The 23070-nt window shown below is 39.0% G+C and overlaps 1 protein-coding gene across 3 annotated transcripts in view; it reads left to right on the top strand.

Annotated features, from left to right (window-relative positions):
- RAPGEF4 (Rap guanine nucleotide exchange factor 4) overlaps window positions 1-23070 on the top strand; it is a 308065-nt gene that overhangs the window by 39618 nt on the left and 245377 nt on the right. For 2 of the 3 annotated variants that reach the window (XM_019480320.2, XM_059727282.1), the window contains exons 2-4: window positions 3330-3472; window positions 7347-7435; window positions 15447-15593. In XM_019480320.2, the coding sequence (XP_019335865.1) occupies window positions 3330-3472; window positions 7347-7435; window positions 15447-15593 (379 nt within the window). Of the gene's footprint in view, window positions 1-3329; window positions 3473-7346; window positions 7436-15446; window positions 15594-20320; window positions 20638-23070 lie in introns of those variants that run through there. The other variant, XM_019480321.2, reaches the window with a different exon arrangement.

The raw sequence follows: 23070 nt of genomic DNA, 5'->3' as shown, positions 1-23070 counted from the left end.
ATAAAAAGATAAAGCAGAAATAATGTTTGGCAGATTAAGTAAGGGATCATTCTTGTTTAATGATTTAGTGTAGAGCAAAATCATGTGCTATTGTCAGGGAATGGTTTAAGAAAAGAGTCATTATCCTAAGGCCTGTGGACTAGATCCAGCCCACATAAATATGTGATCCAACCCTCAAAGTTTTGATCAGGTCCACAGCAGCTTATGGGAAGAATGTCAGCATGTGGTGGCATTTTATGGTGGGCAGGATTGGTGTCACATAGGTTAGGGACAGACATTACACATAAACCAGTTTAAATCTGCATTTTTTCTGTCCAGAGGGGATGTCTGTGGGGTTACAAACCAGTTTAGTCTAGCCAGGTTAGACTAACTTGCAAAGATTGAATCAATTCAGGCTCAGGCTTTTTGAATGTCTGTCCCTAGCCATAGTGGCTAGAATCAGTAACTAATAGCATAGCAAGGAGTGGACAGACAAGTAGGGTGCCAGAATAGAGGCCTTCCAGGGAGTCTGCCCTGCTCTACTGCAGTCACTGTTTTTATATCTGCCAAATCCACCATTGCCTGTTGTTGTCAGTGTTTGGAGGCAATTGACAGTGGCTGCAGTAGGGGGGTGCAAAATTACTCACCAGGTTTGGGGAATGCTGGCTCAGTATGCAAGCCTTACTAGTTACACCTCTGTTGGCGACATTCATTGCGGCAGTAGTGGGATGGGGGGAAGAGAGGCAGGGGTCTGCCTTAGGGCTGAACCACATTGCCCTGACCTGCCATTTGTAAAAGGTTGCTAATCCCTGATCTAGTATATATCCATGTTAAGATAAAAAGTTAATGTTTTAATATATTGTGGCACATGTGATGGCCAACACCAGCTTGCAAATCCTAGTGTTAGCTGGACCAGGTTGTTTAAAATGAGTTAGCTGTATGAAATGAAGCAGAAGTCAGGGCAGAAAAGAATTATCCAGGCAACATCAGAAAATCCTCACTGACCATGCCCCTGGACTCTGCTGGAGGAGAGAGAGAGATTTCTGTTGTTTGCATTTCAACAAAAGGCAGAGATGATAAATTGATGGTAAGCTTTACAAAATCTTGAGTAGCTAGTTTGCTAACCCTACCTCCTGGCATCCTGTTTCTTTGCACCAAACAACAAAAAGAGTGCTGAGGCCTTGAATCTGCAATTTGTTGCATGCAAACAATCTGCTGGGGTCCATGAGAGCCTCAGGGGGGTTCTGCCTGGATGCAGCAGTACACTTGTGTATTAGAAATGACATCATCAGGGCTTTAAAGATTTTAATTTACAGTATCTTTCCTAGCCTTCCCTGGTACCACCTGGGTGATTACAGTGCAGGGAGTTCAGAATACATTTATTTGATTTTTTTTTCAAGCACATTTACTATGATACTGTGAATATTCTTTTATAGTAGCATAATGTTCCAGCATTTCCAGCATGGCTGTTTGCAGCTGAAGGAGAATGACAGGGAAGAGAAAAACAACTGAAGGCAAAATTACACGGATTTATTTAAAAAACTTGAAGAATTAAGTTTGACATGACCAATGTAGGGCTTCTATCAGAAAAAAAGGTTGGACTGAGAACTATTACCACCCCCTTCTGTTTCCTTGTCAACCTTTGCTGTTAAGTTTAAGGGTACATAAAATAACTGAGTTAGTGTTCAAAGTGTCAGCATCATTTAGATAGGGATATAGTATAAATGGATTTTAATTTTGTTTTCAAGCTGCACCTCCTAATCTTCTTAAAAGCATTTTGACAAGAGAATTAATACTTACTAATAACTGGCAGCTAGTGTACAGTTTAAAAAAAGAAATAGGGAGGATGAAAATCTTTGCTTGAAAGATTTCAAAAAGGAACAGTTGTAATTTGATTGTAGTTTGAAGTAGGTAAAGGATATCCCTAAGGTGCTAGGTAAGAGGATATGATGAAGAAACAACTGTATACACCAGAGAATTATTACTTTCATCTGTAACTAATAAGCATAAATTAGAGTGCAAATGAGGATAGAGATTTAATGTCTCCAGGGCGCAATTTACTAAGAAGTTGAGGACAAGAGGCTCAGTGTGAGAGGGATATAGGGTTCCTCACTGGGTCAGAGATTGTGATCCCAAAGTTTATGGATGACCAAAGAGAAATCACTAGAAATCTCTTGGCAGGAAAAGCACTCAAACAGAGAATATCATATGTGGATGAAAATGATAAATAAGTGTAATATTAACTTAAATTTTGTCCATTTCCGTGTACATCATTTTGAGGGTTTTTTTCAAAGGAAGTATCTACTGGATAAATTACCATCTTGGTCAGTTAAATTAACTGACATGTGGCAGCACTAGGTCGAGTGGGTACTCCTACAGTGCACAGATAATTGTATAACTTCTCCTAGTCTCTTTGTATATGAATAATTTCAGAACCTGGATTTCTAGGGTAAAGGAGTAGGATGTTAACACTGATCAGCAGAGGAAGCTAGAGGTCTATCAGTTGCAGTGGCTCAAATCTACTGCTGGTCAACTCCATGCTTCAAAAGAAGGTACAGAAGCTCTATTTTAGACCATTATGGAAGATTCTTCCTAATGCTGTCAGTTAGAGACTTGCTGATATGTTGGTTCACACACTTTTTTTAACCACATTGTTTAAAGTCTCTCCTGCTTGGAACACCTCTACTCATCTTTTTTATCAGTTTTTACATACTTTTTTTATGTCTTTTTAGAGAAACTTAGATCTCTTTTCTTTTAAATCTGTGGTCCATACATATCCAGCTTGCAACATTTCATTTTGAAAATGCAAAGAAAGGGAGAGAAACAGTGGGGAAAAAGAATAGATTGGTTGGAATTCTTTGTATTAATGCCTATGTGCAGAAAACAGAGCAGAGGATGCAGCCAAGTAAAATGCAGAAAAGGGTGGTGGCTGCATTAGTTTGGAGTATGCTTATTAGCTTTTCTTAGTTAAATAGAAATCCTCCACTTTGGACAAATTCTGGTAGCCTCCTATATCTTCAGCCGTAAAGCCTGGCTTTGAAACCTAAAAATCTATGTTTACTCTTTTTTCCCCACTCATTTTTTAAAAACTGTAAGCTCTTTGAGGCAGAGATGATGTCTTCATATATGCTTATGCAGTGCTGGATACAGCAGGACTTTAATGCCTATTGGGATCTTCAGTCAGTATCCTAAAAACAGATAACAATGATGACAACAACAACGTTTCAGATAGTGGTTAGGTGTTGTAATTATTTGGAATGGGTTTAGAGTTATTGTACACACTTATAGCCTATGTTTAGTTGGCTTACAAATGCTAACATTTTTTAAACTGTGTCCTTTTATCTTTCCAGGCCACTGGAACGTTCCAGTGAAGATGTAGATATAATATTCACGCGACTGAAAGAAGTTAAAGCTTTTGAAAAATTTCATCCAAACCTTCTTCAGCAGATATGTCTCTGTGGTTATTATGAAAATCTGGAAAAGGGAATCACATGTAAGATACTTTTCACGATGAGATATATTTAAAGTAGTTCAGGGACTAACCTAGGATTCTATCCTAGGGACAGATAAGGAAATTGAATTTATGGGGTATCATGCTTACATTCAAGAGTTACTTTAAGGGTGACTAAAGTGCTGTGGGAGATGCAGTTCAGCTCGTGGTGTTCTATCATAAGTCAGTGGAAGCCATGCTCCTACTGGATGCAGTGCTGTGACCCTCTTGGACTCTGCAACTGGTTTGCTAGGTGATCTTGACCAAATAATTTTACCTCCCGGTGTTTCAATTTCCTCATCTGTAAAATGATGATAATGATATCTACCTATTTTTAAAGTGGCTTAAGAAGTAAGGATAAAAAGGTGTTATGTAAGAGCTCGGTATTAATACTAGCACATGATCTGCAGTCACCTTTGATACAGAAGCCCTCATTTTTGTGGTAAGTTTCCTTTGCAGCCCTTGCACGTGCAGGCTTTGGGGCTTGGAGGAGTGATAAGTCTGATGCTGTATAATCATCAGGGATCTGGGTTTTCCATTTGCTGCAGAAAAATGCAGATTTTTTTCTTTAAAGGAGAAAACTGTGGGAAATGGTGGGTTTTACTGTGTAAGGGGCTACTTGGGGCTGGGGGGAGCAGGGAGAGGTCAACTGGAGGCAGGGAGTGCCCTCACATGCATGTGGCTGGCATACAGCCAGGCAGGATGGTGGGAGCAGCGCCATCAGCTGGATACAGGTAAGTCTATGGGATGGTGGGAGTTGGAGGGCCAGGGGTTAGGGACTATTCAGATCCGGGTGGGGGGATGCCTACCAACACTGGGGGAAGGATTCCAGGTGCCCAGCTGAGCTGAGTTTCACTCCCCAGTGCTATGATCAGGTTGGGGAAGGCAGTCCTAGTCTCCATCCCACCCACAGTGGCTGGAGCAACTCCCACTTGTGTGGATAGTGACGGAGCAAATCTGGCCCTAGCATGGACTGGAAGGAAGAGGAGGGGATGCCTGTTGCACCCTTTGCCCCAGGCTGAGGCTCCCACACAATGCCAGGCAACCTGGCCACAGCCCCCTCCCCCCTGGGCAGCATCTTCTGGTTGCATGCAGCCACCCCTGTCCCTAAGGGCATTGGCACTTGTCTCTGGTGACCCATCCACGCAGCTTCCCACTGCCCCGAAAGGACCCCCCTGCCTCCTTTCCCCACTGGAGACCTGTGAGTTGGCGTGGGGCTAGGTGGGGTGGGGGGCAACTGGGGGCCCCCTTTAGAAGGGGGGGGCAAGGGGCTGTGGGTCAGGAGTGAGGGGCACCAGCAAGGCCAGGGGCCTGCAGGTCAGGAGTGAGGGGCACCAGCAGGGACAGTAGACTGTGGATCAGGAATGAGGCTCACTAGCAGTAAGGCTGGGAGGTGTGGGGGGCTGTGGTTTGGGAGTCAGGGGCGCTGTCAGGGCCAAGGGACTGTGGGTCAGGAGTGAGGGGCACTGGGAGAGCTGTGGCTTGGGAGTGAGTTGTTAAAGCATGGTCAGGGCAGGGCACTAGCATATCAGAGCTGCTCAGCACCACAAAGAAGCAGGGGAGGACAGCTGCAGCTTGACCCACATCCTGGTGAGTGAAAGGAGCAGGGAGAACTCTGATTTGTCATGATAAAAAAACAAAATCAAATGCCAAAATATATAGGTATTTAGAATTTATTCTAATATAATAAAGGGCTTAGTCCATCTGTCTGTCTGTAATGCTCTTGAAGCACTCTGATTGGTTACTGAAACAACCAATCAGAGTGCTCCAGGAGCATTATGGACAGAAGGCAGCATTGGTATGCCGCCATGATGGCAGGGACAGAGTTGGGGGGGCAAGGCCAGTGGCATTTGTCTTGCATCCGTCATCCCCCCCCCCAACACTGTTCCTTGGAGGCACGTGCTGCTGGCAGAGGAGAACACAAAGGATGGCAGGGAAAGCTTCCCCCCACCCCTGCTCCTGGGAGCCAGTGGTAGCATGGTGGGGTTAGGGTTAGCAAGCTTCCCCACCCTCCGTCCCTGCCCCCCGTCATTCTTGACGAGCAATTTGCTAGTTTTATTATAATGATTGCAGCGCTGGTAGGCTTCCAAACTGCTTTAAAATTGTAAGTATTTCAATAAAACATAGAAAGCATAGTGTTCAATCGATACCTCTCTCTCTCTCTCTCTCTCTGTGTAAATATATATATATATATATATATATATATAGTGGCATTGCATTTTAATCATGGAATAGCACAGATATTGGAGATTTTTATTAGAGAATTTGTGATTTTTAAATGGAGAAAACCAGGATCCCTGGTAATCACACAGTGCCAATGTTTTAACAGCTAAATCCTGCAGTTCTTGCACAGCCAAAACTGTGACTGACAGTAGTGGTCATTTTATCTGAACTAGGACTGAAAGATTTGGCCCAGATGAAGTAAAAAAAAAGATGATATGCAAATGCAAAGACAACAAAAACTTACACTGATAATATAACATTGTCTACATAAGGTAGATACATAATGCATATACAACATGAACGTAATTTTGATTTGATGTTATTGATGTTAATAAAAATGGGGGGGGTGTGGCACAGAATTTTTCCACAGACATATTGGCCAGCTTTTTTAAAGCTTGTGTGCCTTCCCTTCTTTTTCCATTTGTAAAGAGGATTTGAATTTTTTTTTGTATATGCATATCAAATATACTTAGCTATTCATTTTCTTATGTATATGTTGTAAATTATTGTAAGCCAGCTATAGAAACAATATAAGTCTCTTTAAGCAGCTATAACCCATTTAAGATGTCTCTTAACCATTTATTAATAGAACCTTAATATAAAGTATGACTGATCTTTTTGGAAACGGAAATCAACAAGTACTTTAAGGGTCTAAGGTACATAGAAATTAGGCCTGTGCAAAGTGGCTGGTATTTGCTTTGGATTTGGATTCAGCCGATTCGGGGGACAGTGATTCAATTTGGTGATTCAAATCACTGTCCCAAATTGGCCGAATCTCTGAATCAAACAGGCCTCATCCCCGCCCCCGCTCTCCCAGCCCCATCAATGGCTGCCTTTCCTGGCCCCAGTGTCCCGGCACTTAAAAAAAAAAAAAAAAAAGGCCCCCACTCATTAGCTCTTGCCGGGGGAGGGGTGTGGGGGGGATCCTTGCTGTCCCCAACTGCTCCACACTGTGTGGGGGGCTCTGCCATGAGCCCCCCAACCCCTGCCTGCTCTCCCGGCCCTGTCAATGGCTGCCCTGCCCTGGGATTAAAGCGCTGAGACACTGGGGTTGGGTGGGGGTTGGGGGCTCATGGAAGAGCACCCCCACACAGCACAGGGCAGTGGGGTACAGTGGGGATCACCTCCCCCAACCTGGGGGCAGTTCAGAATCAATTTGGAGGTGTCGAATTGATTTGTACCTTTATTGGTCTCCCAATTCAGTTCAGAGGTTTGGGCACCAAATCTTCTCCAAATCAAATTAGTACCCGAAGCTTCACATAGCCCTAATAGAAATGCAAATTCAGAAAGTCTCTGCCATTATGTGACAGGATATTTAATAAGATGGACTTATTGTTTGACGCAGTAAATGGCAGGTCTTATGTTCTTTAGTTCCACTTAATTGGAAGAGCAATAACAATGAAAACAAAGCAGAAAGGTGGCTAAAACAATGTTTTTTACTACTTTTGTACCAATGTATTGTGCATAGATGTTCTGAAATCGTATGCTGTAGTGTCACTGAGTATTTTGTCTGTCTGTAATGTGATATGGTATGGCAAATCTTGTGGTGCTAACTATCACTGCAGAGATAGTGGGTACGGGGGAGGAGAGGAACTTGTTGCTTTTGTTAGCTATTCTTACAGAACATTTTTTAATTTATATTTTGCTTTTCTAGTATTTCGTCAGGGTGATATTGGAACAAATTGGTATGCTGTTTTGACAGGATCGCTGGATGTTAAAGTTTCGGATACAAGCAACCACCAGGTAAAAATACAATGTTCTTTAAAACAAGCCAGTTGTAAGGTGACAAGAAATGTTATGAATTCTTTAAAGACTCGGGTAATGATGGCTTACTTTTCATTGGTATTTTTTTTCTCCATTGCAAGCATGTTGATGATGTTAATGTTTCTCTCTTTTGTTCCCTTTGTCCTTTAGCCTTGTTGGAGGGAACCATGTTACTGATTTCAGGAAACTTAAAATTACTACTATGAAAAGTGTTCTGATTCTGAATATCAAACATGAGTTACTATGTTCTTTCATATGGTGATTTTTCACGGTATACAGGAACTTCATGATCTGAATCCCCTAGAAAGCTTTATTTCCCAGCTACAAAGGTTTTAACTGTAGCCACAGCCAGTAATCCTAATAGTATAACTGCAGCCCTCACTTCAGAATAAGGAATCTCTTGTAGTCACATCAAAATGTTGGCATTGCTGGTGAGCTAGGCCTGAAACTGAGGAATAAAATATTTATAAGACAAGGAAATAGGACAGAAAGGAAAAAAAAACTGCTGCACTTAGTAAAATGTTAATAATTTGACATTCCTGGAAATGATTTTCAATACAATGAGTTTTCTGCAGATTATGTCAAATGTTGTTATAAAGGAGATGGTAGTCAGTTGGTCTGCATCTCCACTTGGAATAGAACAAGAAGAAATCAGCTTAATTTGCAAAAAGGAAGACTGAGGTTGGATATTGGGGAAAACTTTCTAATTATAGTGAAGCATTGGATCAATTTTTCTAAGAAGGCTATAAAACCTGTTAGGAATAGTCTAAGCATACACAATCCTGCCTCAGTGCAGAGGGAGCATGACTTTTCCATTTCAATTTTGGCCCTAAATTTTTATGGCCTCATACAGATACTCAGTTTCTCTTGGGGGAGTTATGAGTGTATAGATATTCAGGCTTTTTCTTCCAGAATGAAAATGGCCCATCCAGTGAAAAAATAACCTGGGAACAACCACAGTTAAATCACTCCTGGGGAGTTTATCCTGGGACAGCGAATGTCTGTACATGCCATATGATTCTAGGATCATAGCAGTCATGATTTGGTACTGATGTTCTAATTTCTGATTATTATCTTTAAAGCCAAACTGGAAAGCTGGTTAAAAACAAACCAGTTTTTATAATGGCAGATCATTAATAGCATATGCACATTCATATCAGCTATCTTGCTTTAAAATGTGACAATCAGTTAAATTTTGCTTGGGGCTTGTCTACCTGGCACAGATAGTGTGCAGTGATCTTGGGTTTTAATTTGCAGTACCCTACCTACTTTCCATTAACTGTTCCTGGGCACTTTAAGTGTGCACTAAAAGGGCCTTTGTGTAAGATAATTTATTCCACTTTTAAGTGGGTAAGTTACCTTGCACTTAGTGTGCTCCACAAGTATTTGTGTCAGAAATTAATGCTGACTAGCCAGTGGGCTGTAAATTCACACCCTAACTTACAGTTTGCTGTCTTTCCATAGAGACAAGTTCTTAGCTGCTACCAACTGACCAAATTCTACTATTTCTGTAATAATGATTGACAAAATGAGCGTGCAGCCCTCTCAGACTGTTGAAATGCATTGTTCTTTGCTATATTTGTAACATTAAATATTCTCCATGCTGACTTAGTTTTAGTGAAATCACTGTTACAAAAGAGAGACAAATTTAAGATTTGATAGGTAAAACTTCTTTTCCCTTGTCTTGTGTAAATTGCTGTTTTACTACTTGCAAAACTGTAATCTATCACAAGAGGGCAGTACAAGAATACATAAGAAACAAGATGGCTAGTTTGAAAAGCTCATCCAGGTATTTAATCTGTCAATTTCTGAAGTTTTGATTGGAACAGATTCCTCTGTTACTGGTAGTTCTGTTCCTGTTGGAGACAGACTTACGCTAACTACTCTGAACCTCAGCAGTAATTTTACTTGCCATTAAAATGGGGTAAAAAATTACAATTCAGAGAAATTACAGTATTATGTCTCCAGTATATTTTGAGGGTGTATGGGCTGCTTTACACCAGTTGCTTAAGCACTATCTGTTTAAAGAAGGATAAACTGAAGATGACATTGTTTGTGTTTAAATAGTAAATATGGCACCTAGAAGGCACTCAGGTGATCCTTTCTGTTCTCATTACTTACTTTTCTTTTTGGGCTAAATAGTTGGAAATGCCTGATAGGCATTATATGTGGGGTTTGAACTTGGAGCTCAGTGAATGGTAAACAGAGACTTTCTTTGTTTCTGTCTGGTAGAATGAAAACAATTAGATGACATTATGAAGTACACAAAAGGGAAGTGTTTCAAAGAAGAGAAAAATCCCAGGGTTGATATTTTTCCTCCGGTGTCTAGGTAGCATTGCTACGATACATGTTTAAGAAAGAGCTTCTATTTTGGAATGAAGAGTGTGTTTACACTGCAAGCTGCCATATAGCATTGAGATACCCAATCTAGGTTTAATCAGGTTAGCTTGGGTGACAGCAGTGGTCTATCTGTGACTGCTCCCAAGCTCAGCGTAAGCTAATTTACTATGTTGAGAAGCAGGGTAAATCAGCCCATGCTGAGCTCTTTGTTGCTGTACTTCGACTGCTCCTGGTACCTCCGCTAGCACAGGTACACCGCAGTCCGTAGTGTCAGAAGAACCTTGGAGAAAATATGGATGTAATTTCTGTTAAACATAGATTATTCTGTCATTTGTAGATGCTTAAAGTTATGTGCATTGTCTTTGGAACTTAACATTCAGGTTCATTTCATATGCTTAAGCAGTGTGAAATACCAAAAACTGTCTCTGTAAGCCATTTGAGGTTGGAACAAATGATTATGCACTTTGATGCATATTTTACATAGGCTCCTGTGGCATATATGGAAGTAACCTAATTGGTGGGATTTGTATACAATTTAATTAGAAGCTAGAAAAGAAATAGTACTTCTAAGAAAGGTATGACTATATCTTAAGCCAAATTACCTCGTCTAATATAAAGAGGCTGATCTTGACTGTTATTCAAAATGGCCATATAATATCAAATTGTAATTCTAATATGGAGAATTACTGCCGCTCTAGGTTGCCTGGAGAGACCTTTTTTCTGTAGAAGTTTACATTTATTCTTGTGTGGATGGTATTCTAGAAAAACTGTTTCATAATGAGAATACTTTTCTTTAACTTTTTTCCTTTGGTTTCTCTGATATTAAAGTCTTGGTTGCAGATAAACTGAACTACCTGAAATAGTCCGTAAGCCATTGTGTTTACAACATGTAACCTTTTCAGACACACACACATTTATTTTTCAGAATGGACATAAGAGTGATACACAGGCTGACCACATGGAAATCCTGGAAATCTGGGGCGTCATGTGGGAAAACTGGGACGCTGCCCCTGCCCCTATCCCCTCTCCTCCCACCATGCTCTTGCAAGTCAGTGGGGGTGGGGCTAAATGCCTGCAAGGTGCTATGCATGACTCCAACTCCCGTCTGGACTGCACCCCATGCCCCTGCATTTCCAAGGTGGCCATTATAATTTTTAGCAGCCTGCCAGGACTAGCCTCTGAAATCCAGGGCTGTCCTGGCTAAACCAATCACCCTAGTGATGTAGAGTATCCAGAAGGGGTAGATGTGGAATTAAGATATAGTGGGTGGGAAAATGATTTTTTTTTTTAACCCAAAGCATCCAAAATCACTTTTAGGTGCAAAAACATTGAATAAATCTAACATATTAAGCAAAAATGCCCAGACTTTTAAAACTATTTCTGTTTTATTTTTTTGTCTCATCTCCTCTATCTTTTTATCATTATCCTGAGTCATCTGGGATTTTAAAAGAATCTATGGGATTGCTCACAGAGCAAAGGTGTACTCACAGGAATAAAGGCAGCAATGTTTGAACCCCACAAGGGAATTAATAATACACTTTTATCTTGTGTCACATTCCCACTAGGATGGGTACGTGTTGGCTGCATAAGTGCCCAGGAGACCTCCCTCGACTCACCTGCCATGCCTTTTATCTTAAAAAACCCAACTTTTGAGTTTTGGCCACAGTCCATGCCCCCAGTTAATTCCCTAGAAACGTTACACTCACAAGAGCAGGAAAAAAAAGAAAAAAAACCCCAATAAAAGCAGACTGCTCCTGACAGTCTTTACTCCAGACCAGAGCCTTATGGTTCTGGCAACTTCTCCTTCCAGTGTATGAATGCTGGGTGACACAGGTCTTCCTTACCTTTGAAGATCTGCATTGATGTGAGGCTGGATACCCCTCCAATTCTCCATGGGCCTTTATACATGCCACAAAATTGGCCTTTAAAGTGGCTTAAATACCCTTTTGCACCGCTTTAATGGTGCGACTGTTTACCCTGTTGGCGGCCCAGTGGCAACCCCTGCAGGCAGGCTGCACTGGAGGGAAAAAAAAAAGTGGCGAACCTGCTCTTTATTTTTCTTTCTCCCTGGAGCCTGCCTGCCTGCCTGAGCTGCACAGGGGCTCGGTGCTTCCCTCCATGGCTGTGTGGGGGGCCGGTGTTTCCCTATGCAGCTGCGGTGACCTCTGGGACTGCCCGGGCTGGGTACTTGGGGGAGGGTGCTACCTAGGGGGCACTGCCGCCACCTCAGAGGGAAGCACTGGGCCCTCCACAGCCCAGGGACCACTCGGCCCACTGGCAGCTCCCCCCCCCCCCCCCACTGGACAGGCAGGTAAGGATAGGGCTTGACCCTTGTGTACATGCCACAGGGGTTTATGTTGCCCTAAATTGAAGTGGTGATTTAAAAAACCCACTGCTTCAATTTAGGGAGAATTAAACCAAAGTAAATTCCTGTGGCGTGTACAAGCAGCCCAGGATGCAGAAACAAACCTCTTGTGTGCTGCATCCAATGATCTCTGGGCTACACTGCCTCTCTCCCTCCAGCCAGCTCGACTTCTGGTTTTATGATGCTGCCACATTGCGGCAGTGTGATGCCAGCTTCTGTGTGCCCCAAGCTCTGGAGGGAGCACAAGCTGATAAATCACTGCAGCAGTACAGTGGGCTGCTCCAACTCCTAAGGCTCTCCACCTGCAGGTGAGTTAGGTGACCAGCCTTACTCTAGCTGCCTGCCCTGATTCTGAATGCTCTCCCCAGCTGGGATTGTCTTGGTCCCATTGCTAGATCCTGTGTATATGAAACTGCCTCTCCTTGGTTACAAAAACTGTACAGCCATATTTTGAAAATGTAAAATTTCACAAATGGGGGAGGAGCCTACATTGAGCAAATCTGTTGTGGGATGGTTGAAGTTTGATCCTGAAGAGTTCTATAGAAAGTTATTACAGCTCTCCAATAAACTTTTTCTTTAAACAACAACTCTTGCATCTCATACATATTGAACCTGTAGTGAATCTAAATATGCAAGCAATTTATATCTGAACTCTACCATTTCACAATGATTGCAGAGAATGTACAGCAATAGAAACAAATCTTTTCAAGTCCCTAATGCATTGCTTTAAATAACTGTGAACCTTAGTTGGTTCCCAGCAGCTAGGACCCCTGCTGCTTCAGGGATTCAGAGGGGAACAGCAACCTGAACAGATAGCCACCAGTAGTCCTCCTAAAGGTAGTCTGCATTGAACAGCAAGAGATCCTTGAATGTAAGGTTAACAGTCCTAATAGGAAACACACACCTGATTCCCCAGAAGATGGGAGATATATAAACAGGGAGTAGAAAGAAACTAGGACTATAAAGTCTTGAAGGAATAAATGGGTTTGCCCCCTAACTGGCTGACAGAAACTGCACCTCAGGGAAAAGAAAGGATGGCTGAAAAAAAGTGTGAAAAAGCTTTCCCTGGATAGAAATATGGACTTTTCTTTAATGAACCAATGATCACTCAGGCTCCTTGACCTCAAAACCCATAGTGTTAATTTATTTCTGCAATTGAAAAGTCTCTTAGAAAGTGATTCCTTAACAAACACATTTCCCTTTTTAACCTTCATCTGTTCTCTTTTTAAAAATACTTTTTGTGTGTGTGTTAAAAATCAAAAGTGAGGTGGGGAGCAGGGAAAGAAAGTAATAAATGTCAAATCTGCTCAATATTTGTCTCATTGGAAGATTTCAATTTCTTCCATACTGTGAATTTATTTTTTCAGTCAGCACAGAACAGAGATCATGTATCTAGTAAATCAGGATGAGAATAATGTATCATAAGCCTTGAGAACAAAATGTGGCTAGGCAATGAGGGCATTTTCTTTGTAGCCCATTTGAGTGCTTTCCATGGTAACAGTAGAATATTTAGTGGTTTTAAGTACAGATTTGTCTAGACAACCTTGTCTCTGGGTATGTTGTTGCCGTGCATACACTCATATGCTTCTTTTGTTTCACACTGTGCCTACCCACATTTGTCTCCCTGTAGAAATTTATTACTGCCAGTTGTTACATTCTTCCTAGATCCTTAATTCTTTTCCAAGACATTATTGATTTTATTTTCCTGAACACATAATTTTATATGGTAATATCTGTGCTAAAGCAATTTGCCATGGTTCAGAGAACTATACTATTATGGACATTTGTCTTTGTAATGCGATTACAAAGCCACTAACTTGATCTTAATAACATTTGCCTATTATCACGTATTAGATGCATGAAAGGAAAACAATGCCATTTTAAGTACAGAAAACGATGTTGAAATATGCTGGTTCATCTCTGCTGGTTTATCCTCTGTGAGCAAATAGTAGAGGAGATGACAGAAATTGTTGCTTTTATGTTTGTGGCCATATTATGAATCTCAAATTTTAGAATGAAACCAAGTCATATTGCTAATGTTGTAGCAAGTTAAATGAGGGTTATGTTTTCTGTGTCCTTATGAATTTTTCAGAGTAAATTACAATAAATATATGTTTATCATCAGATTATTTCATTGCTGTCAAATTCCCTATATATATCACATAAAAATTCATTAGTGCTCTTACTATTTTTAATGATTATTTTAAAAATGACTCCAGAACAAAGTCAGTAATTAAGGCCCCTATCAGGAAGATATTTAAGCATATGTTTAAATATAAGTGTGTGAGTAGTCATTGACTTAATTAGTTGTATGCTCAAAGTTAGGCTGGTGTTTAGGTACCTAGCTGAATCAAAGTTTTAATATCTAGTAGTCTTCTTTTGTTTTCCTGCAGTAGGATATAATTTATTTCAGAACTGTCTTAGAGGACATGATGGATAAGGGGTTAGATTATCAATGCCTTTCACCTTAAGGCCCTGATACTACAGTGAGATCCATTTGAGTGGATCCTGATAGTTATGTGGAACCTACTGAAGTGGACCTTGCTGCAGGTGGGGATCATAATTATTATTCTCAATCTATTCCAAGTTGTTCTTAATTTAAGGGAGTTACCTCTAAAATGCCCGATCTGTGTGAAATGATTTTATGCTTTTAGTCCAGTTCTTCATGGACATGCATTCATTAGCAATTGACAGCTTTCCTAGCAGTCTCAATAGAAATACCAAGAATTGATTTTGTTTAGAGAATGCAATGCATTCAGACCTCGAGTAGATGACGCAGATTAATACCAAAAGGATACAAAACCTTTGTTATTGGAAAAGTGACTTTATTCAGAAAAAATCGCAAGCAAATTTTCCTTCTGCTCAGAGCAACCTATAATAGGGCAGAATTTATGTTCTAAGATTGTCTTTCCTCCTCCAGTTATTATCTGATCATCCCTGTCATTTGTAAAGGATCTCATTGTACAACACCTTTAAAAGATACATGGCCAGAGGTCAGGACTTTCCTCTAAAGGTGGCAGTGACTCCTGTTCTCTCTACTATATAGCAAGGCTGACAAAAGAGGAAAACAGAAATTCTAACTCATTCCCATATTTATGATTTCTATGCCACTAGACTAGCAGTAATTGAAAAATCAAAAACAAAAAAAGAATGAAAATCTTCATCTTAAAAAAAGTCTTAAGTGTCTTTAAGGCTGTGGCATGTTTAATGGTTATGTGCCACAAAATTACAGACCACTACAAAACCCAAATACTTAATATATTCTTTTTATTCTTTTATTCAAAGGATGCTGTGACGATATGTACATTGGGGATAGGAACTGCTTTTGGGGAGTCCATTCTTGATAACACACCTCGCCATGCTACTATTGTTACCAGGGAGTATAGTGAGCTCCTTCGAATTGAGCAGAAGGACTTCAAAACACTTTGGGAGGTAAAGTCAAAACATTTATTAAACAATTAACATAATTAGATAAATGTATAAGTGAACTTGTAGTACAATGACACTATAATTGAGTGTGAACACATTCAGTGTTAGCAGAGTTACAAAATGTCATTGTTTTTAATTATTCTGGAGAGTTAGTGCATTCTAGGGGGTTTTTTACTACTTCATTGTCCACAAGATTGTACAACATCATTGTTTTTCTTAAAAGGCTTTTTTTTATCTTGAGAACTTTGCATGATAGCTTACTTCATAAAAGCATAATTCTGCAACAAATAACTTTCTGACATTTGTTTTGAAATTAACTTTATTTAGTTTCTTACTTGCTCACTTATTTACTAAAATAAAAACAATTCAGATTAATTTTATTTATTTGTGTCCAGTAGATGTTGTTTTGTTAGCCTTTTACTAGCTTTTAATACCAGCTACTCAAGAAGAGCCTCATCCCACTGACCTTTTATATTTTCCATTACAGGCAACCCCTGCTTAATGCTGTTTCGCTTAGCGCTATTTCTCTATAACACTCATTTTAAATTGATACCTGATTCCACTTAGTGCACAGGAAGTTTCATTATAATGCTTGCGGTTGCCATCTTGAGTCATTAAAAACACTTGCAGTCGCCATCTTGGATCATCAAAAACTTTTGGTTTTGCTTAATGCTCATTTCACTTAACACTTGGTTTTTCAGGAACCAATTAAGAGTGCTAAGCAGGGTTGCCTGTATTTCATTCAGCAGGAAATTGAATTAAAATAATCTAAAAGTAACTTCATAATTTGGCGTATTTATTACACATGCCAAGTTCCCAAAAGCTTTCCTTCTGGTTGAATGTAATGTTAAGTCTGTTAAGGCAGTATTCTGCTGTGTCATTCATTTATTACTATTCATAGCTGTCAGGCTTTTACCGGAGGCAAGAAAGATTTGCACCTTACAGACCAGCTAAATCAGAGATGTATAGCATAATTTTTGTGAGCCCAAGCTTACTTCATCTGATGCTATTAATCTTATCAGAGTTTTATCTATCATATCTGAATTTTTGTAAGATTTGAAAGTTGACTTGAAAAATATGGGCATTTGGAAGATCCTATTTAGATTTTGTCCACACTATAGCCTGTGGACAAGTGACCTATAAAAGTGATTCATATGAGGATCATATGTTAACTGGGATCTATGTAGAATATCAGAATGAATCCTAAAGATCTACTAGTAATATTTTAGGCAATGGTTGCTGTTTGTAGCCTTCTTGACAGGGGAAGTAGGGAATGAGGAGTTGGGTTTTGGGGAGTTTTTTTTTTTCCCAAGATCCATGTTAACCAAGCACTGTTGCCCTGCAGAGAGATGTCTGACATTATGTCTGATGACACTTTTTATAAATAGGTTTTCAGAAAAATTCACCAATGAGACTGCAAACTATTAATCTTACATAGATACTGTGCCCTAAGCCCTAAGCAGGGTTTCTACTGTAGCAGCAGGGCCAAGGAGTATCCAGGGAACCTATTGAAACTTGTTGAATATGCTGATAGTGGTAGATTTTTTTCATTAGCTGTCCTGCTGTAACTCAGAGCAGGTTTTAGCCCAATGTGTATGGCTCAAATAGAGTCGAGATAAAACTGTAAGCTTTGGCTATGCTGTAAGCTTCTTTCCCCGACAGTTAAAATTTCATGCCTGAGTATGATGGTGTCCCAGTCATGTCATAACTACTGATTCATCTGGCAAAAGCAAAATCAAAATCTTTTCTAAAATGTAAATGGAACCTTAGATGCTAATGAAGAAAGGGAACAGATCTAACCTCAGGTTACGTCTGTTAAAAATCCTTTTATTTCATCTTTGACTAGGGGCAGAGGGGGTAGTCTGTGGTAATTTCCCTGCTATACTCACACAGACATTTATCTCTTTTTTCATAACAATGAAAAATAAATCTTTAGCATGTGTTTCCCTTTTGCTTTCTGAATGTTCCATAATTTTTAATATATACTTTTGTATCTGAAGGTGCGTATACTAGAAAATTATGAAGTTGCTTTTAACTATTTTCCCCTCTGACTATACTTGCCTAAATGGTTAATACATTGTCTACAACCAAGTTGTTTTTAAAAAGAAAACAGTTTCAGTAACAGCCATTCAATACTGTGTGGTAGCTACCATGAAGGAAGAAGTGTCTTGGGAGTTGCTGCACACACTTTTCTATGTTTTTCTGTCTTTATAAAATTTTACATTGAAGCATATTGAACATACTGCAGGTGTCAGTAAGAGACTGTAAGCTTGACTTTGAGGTTTTTGCTTGCTGTGCACTTTGCAATCAGCTTCTTCCTAAATCTTTCTGAAATCACTCTTGGGGGGAATATTTCTTAACTTTTAACAATGATGTTGGAAAAAACTTAGCACTAGCTTTGATGGCTAGTTCAGGTTGCATTAGCCAGGCTAGAATACAGTATTTGGTTTCTGCAAGGTATATTCTGTTTCTTTGCACTTTGCACATAGAAATATTCTTTAGAAAGAGTTTGGAGTCAAAAGAGACAGCTTAATTCTGAAAACCTATGGAGAGAAGTAATATTATATTACTATTATAGTGGACATACACATATCTTTTATAAGTTGCAGGATATATGTTGCTGGGACCTTTTTTCCTTAAGATCAGTCAAGATTGCTTGGTGAAAGCAGACTTAGGAAAATCTGTTTTGACAGAGAGAATATAAACTATACCATTCACTTAGTTTTCATCTCTGTTTTTATTAAATATAGCTAAGAATGGCCCACAGGGATTAATTTTCAGTGGTATCCTGGGGAAGACAAGAAGAGATGACAATGTCCACATCATTACAACAAATATATGCAGGGAATTAATATTAAAACCCATAACCTACAATTTTCAGCTCTCCAGATAATGAGAATTTAAATCCAGCATAACTCGTAGGTTTTCACACAAATAATTCCAAAACAATATAGCTCTGCAGGTTTAGGACAATACTAAATCCAACTATACATTTAGGAATCTTAAAACTGTTACTGTTTGTTCTAAACTTGATTATTTCTGATTAATAATAACAGCTGAAAAACAGAATTTATATATGGCTACTATTCAGTTAATGGGAAGATCACTCTTAACACCTGCTCTCAGCAGAGTTCCTATGAGATTTCCAAGATCCTGTGATTGATAATTTTTTAGCTTGAAATCTAGTGAAATCCTTGAGACTTAAAGTCCTCTTTGCTTTTATGGTCATGGACCTAATTTTGATAAATGAACCAGTGTCATGTCGATATTTGGTGTCTGAAGTTAGTCTGAAGAGTAATGCTGAGAGCTGTAGACTGTCTTTTTGCATCCCAGTGGCTTGTTAAGTCTGAAACTTACAGTTTGAAAGTCTAAGTTTGGGAGCAAAATATGAAAAATAATTTTTCTTCAACATCAGAGACACAAGCAGTCTTATTTCAAGTAAAGACTATTACATTTTCCATTAATACTTTTCATGAAATTTTCAGTATGAATAATAAAACTAAATTGTAGGGATAGGATGAAGGAAGTTAGAACTACATACTCTTTTTAACAAGTTCAAGAAAGAATTGTAAAATCTTTATAAGGTCACTCTCTGGTGCCAGTTTTGAACTGCATCAGAACTACCTTCTTAGACTTCTCTTTGCATATTGTTTAAATCAAATTGTAAATTAGTTATAAACCTGTATAAAGTAGCATGACTGAAGGAAACAAAATTATTGATATTTTATAATCTGCGTTTGTATCCCAGAAGACACATCATTTGGTAAAATATTTTATATATACTTGGGTCAATAAAAAGTCTTAATTTGTATACTGTAGACCTTTTGCTGCAACTCTACCCCTGGAAAAAAAAGAAATTGCTACTTCTATGCAGACTCTTTTCTTTTATTCTCTTTTTGCCTTCCTGAATTTTATAGATTTTGTGTATGTGCTAACACTGTGGTTCAACTACATATGCTTAGACAGAAGCAGGTTATTGCATTCCTTGTGAAAAATATTCTTTGAGAAAATAAGGTATTTGCTCTGCCATTTACATAGGGATAGGCTTTTCTGTGACCTCCATTTTTAACATTCAAGGAAAAAGCAAGTCAAAACAAATGATATTGTCCTGATAACAGCAATTACCAGTGAAAATGGTCTAGTCTTTTCCCTAATGACTATGTCTGTTGAAGCAGCACCCTGATCTTGAACATCTGCTCGGCCTCAGAGAGTGCTCATCCTTGGAGATATCTAGTTTTACACCACCAGCTGCTGTAGCAGATTGGAGAAGATGAAATCTCTGTTTAAGTTCTCACAGGGAACTGTGCATTATTCCCTGACAAAGAAGCTCTATAACAAGACAGAAATCACTAGTGTATCTTGCCTTTATGCACTGAATTTTCTTTGGCTTGACTCTCCAAAGTATATGAATTCAGTGTAAATTCTGCATTTGATAAAATATTAGTCACTTTATAGCACCATAAACTTGTGTGGTGCTTTATAAACATATAGTAGGACATATTCCCTGTGTCAAAAAGAATTTGATTTTCTTTTTTTTTTTGGCATCAGGAAGTTAAAACAGAGCTGACTGCATGACCCTGAAAACTATTTTAAAGGACCAAGAAGACCACATTGAAAAATAACATAAAAGCAGAGACTGTGTACTAGGAACTCTGGTCACGCACATCCTGTTGGTCACTAGCACACCTCCCCCTGTAACGTTCTGACTCTTTTAAACGGACTATGAGAGAAATAAATTCATTTGTTTAGTGTATCTGTCATATGAGCTTTCACAATTTTATCCTCAATCTTTGTCTTTTCATGCGGTTGTAAACCCAGACAGGAAAAGAGTGAATCTGCAGGGAGGTGACTTATTTTTAGAGGTTTTCCTTCGATGGTGGATTGCTCAAGCTTCCTTGGATAACATACAAACAACCAGTTTCCTCCCCTGTGGAATAAGATAATGTTACTAGTCACCATACATGTCCTGAGAAGCATTTGATCATAACAAAATGAAGAGCAGATCTTACCTTGGTGTGCAGTGAGAGACAGACCTGGCCTCAACAAGGTCAGGATGAATATTTGTTTTATATTTAATGAACTAGTAAAAAATAGAACCTCTGTGAAAATATGGGAGTTTACAAATACCTGCAGTGGTAGTTTGTTTAAGAAATATAAATACTAACTTGTTCAGTGACTTCAATGTTGTATAGCAATAGATGTGAACTTCTTGAAAATGTTGCTTAGATTCTTAATCAGATTAAATGCTGTTGCTCTCAGTGCATATGTACATAATTTCTGTCTGTCTTTCCTAAGGCATTTTAATGTGCTATGCATCTTAGCATGTAGGTGTCAGTCTTTATAACAGAATAATTTTTTTTTGCTACCCGATCAACAAGGTAACGGTCCTGTTATCCATTTGATCATGTGTCTTAAATTAAACAGTTATCAAAGAAGCACTGTGCTATTAAATTGCCTGTATGTGTTTTAGAATGAAATACAGTAGACAGCATTTCTGAGAGGTAGGATTTTGCTTTCCTCTGGATAAATGGAGAGCATACATTACATATTAGTATAGAAGAAACTCCTTTTTTTTCTCTCTGAATACTGCTACTTGTATAAGGAGTATGAAGAATCTCATGTCAGTGTCAGCACTTTCTAATTCACCTTTTCACCACTGAGTCTTGCATACCAGGAATGTTTTGCAGTTTATTTGAGAGAAAGATTAAACTTGATACAAGAAATGAAATGCTGAAATAAAAATTCAAGAGAAAAATCAGTTTCCAGTACAATCACCTATATATCATTGATTTATGGTATACTGCTTTGTCCATTTATCACTCAGTAATCAATTGCAGAAATCTTTGCTATGATTTACCTATTTTTCCCTGAAGAAGAACAGTAATGACATAAAACTGTATAGTTAATAAAGTGAAGAATATTTAGCTTTATGGGATGATCATATGATTTGAAATACTGTAGTGTTTTGAGACCCACAGAAGTATAAAAATATGGTTATGGAATACTCAGCTGTCTGTAATTACTTAATGTCATACTCTTCACTGACTCCTCAAACTGGACCTATGTAGATCTTATCTCTAATGTAGTTTTATTTGAGAAATAAAAAGGGGAACTGGTTATAATAGCTTGCCTTTAGAACTGAAGCTGAAATACTCTATTTATATTAAGCTATCTGAATATAATTGTGTTATTAGACAGAAGAAGAAATGTTCACTATTACAAGGCAGAAAGCATGGTACAGAAGAACAAAAAAATGGAGAAACACAGGTATGTGGAATCTGTTGCCCCATGCAGTCTGGAAATACACGCTTGGCAATGAGATGTGAGTGTAGAGGAACAGGGCTAGTGAGAGATGTTGAGAAATATAGCAGACAGGATACTTCTTGCTGAAGTAACACATGAAAGAAGAAATTCAGAAAGTCAGAGCATACACTAATTAGTAAGATGACAGTAAACACAGATTTGGCAGAAAGTTGCAAAGCTTCTTAAGCAGCCAACATCCTACCTTCATATCCTGTGCTTTACTCATTTTCATGCTTTACCAGCATATACAGGGAAAGCTTCTAAAATACTTATTTACTGTTAGATATGCTGCCAGGGTTTGCTCTTAATTATGCTGATGTAAACCCAACACAACTCCAGCAATTACATGGTATTTACAGAGGTGTAACTGCGATCAGAAACTTGTCTTTGGTGGGGGGTGGCATTATACTGGTTTTGCCTGTCCTTGCAGTATGTTTTTAGTTATTTGTTTTTTCATAGTTTCAAACAAAAGTTTTGCATATTAATAAATAATTCTGTGTCTGGTAAAACATATAAATTAATATAGAATGTAATTCTAGTTGTCATAGGCAAACTGAAGATTTCAGCAAAAAAAACAACTGCATTTGTCTAAAGCAGTGTTTCCCAACCAGTGTGACATGACACAAAAGTGTGCTGTTAGAAATGAACAGGTGTGCCGTGGAATTTTGTCATGGCAATGAGCTATACAATAGATATGAGGATGGGGAATACCTTAATAGGCGTGCCACGGAAAATGTGTATTAATGTAAGTGTGCCTTGGGCTGGAAAAGGTTGGGAAACACAGGTCTTAAGGCAGGGCTGTTTAACTGCAACAGCAGCTTGAGTCTCCAGGCTCCCCCTGCCTCCTCTGGCTTCTGCTTCCTGCCCCTGCCCCAGGGTGTGGCAAGTACAGCAAAGCGCAGGGAGTTAATAGTGAAATCATCACATCAGGATTTGACTAATCCAGGTGCTAATCAACTGACTTACTGTTTCAGCTTAGACATAGCCATTGAGACAACCATGAGTGGCTTTATAGTATGGCATAGTGGGGGCTTGTTTTAAGATAAAAGAAGTCTAGTTACCATATGTTCCCCAACTCCTCTTAATGCTGAGATAAATTTAAGTACTTTTAGTAAGGGACTTATGTTAAAAATGTTCTTTAACAAAACTCTTGTTAATTATAAGAAAAAATAGGTAT

This window comes from Alligator mississippiensis, chromosome 4, assembly GCF_030867095.1.
Source record: "Alligator mississippiensis isolate rAllMis1 chromosome 4, rAllMis1, whole genome shotgun sequence".
NCBI classification, from domain to species: domain Eukaryota; kingdom Metazoa; phylum Chordata; order Crocodylia; family Alligatoridae; genus Alligator; species Alligator mississippiensis.
This window is presented reverse-complemented; position numbering and strand designations above follow the sequence as displayed.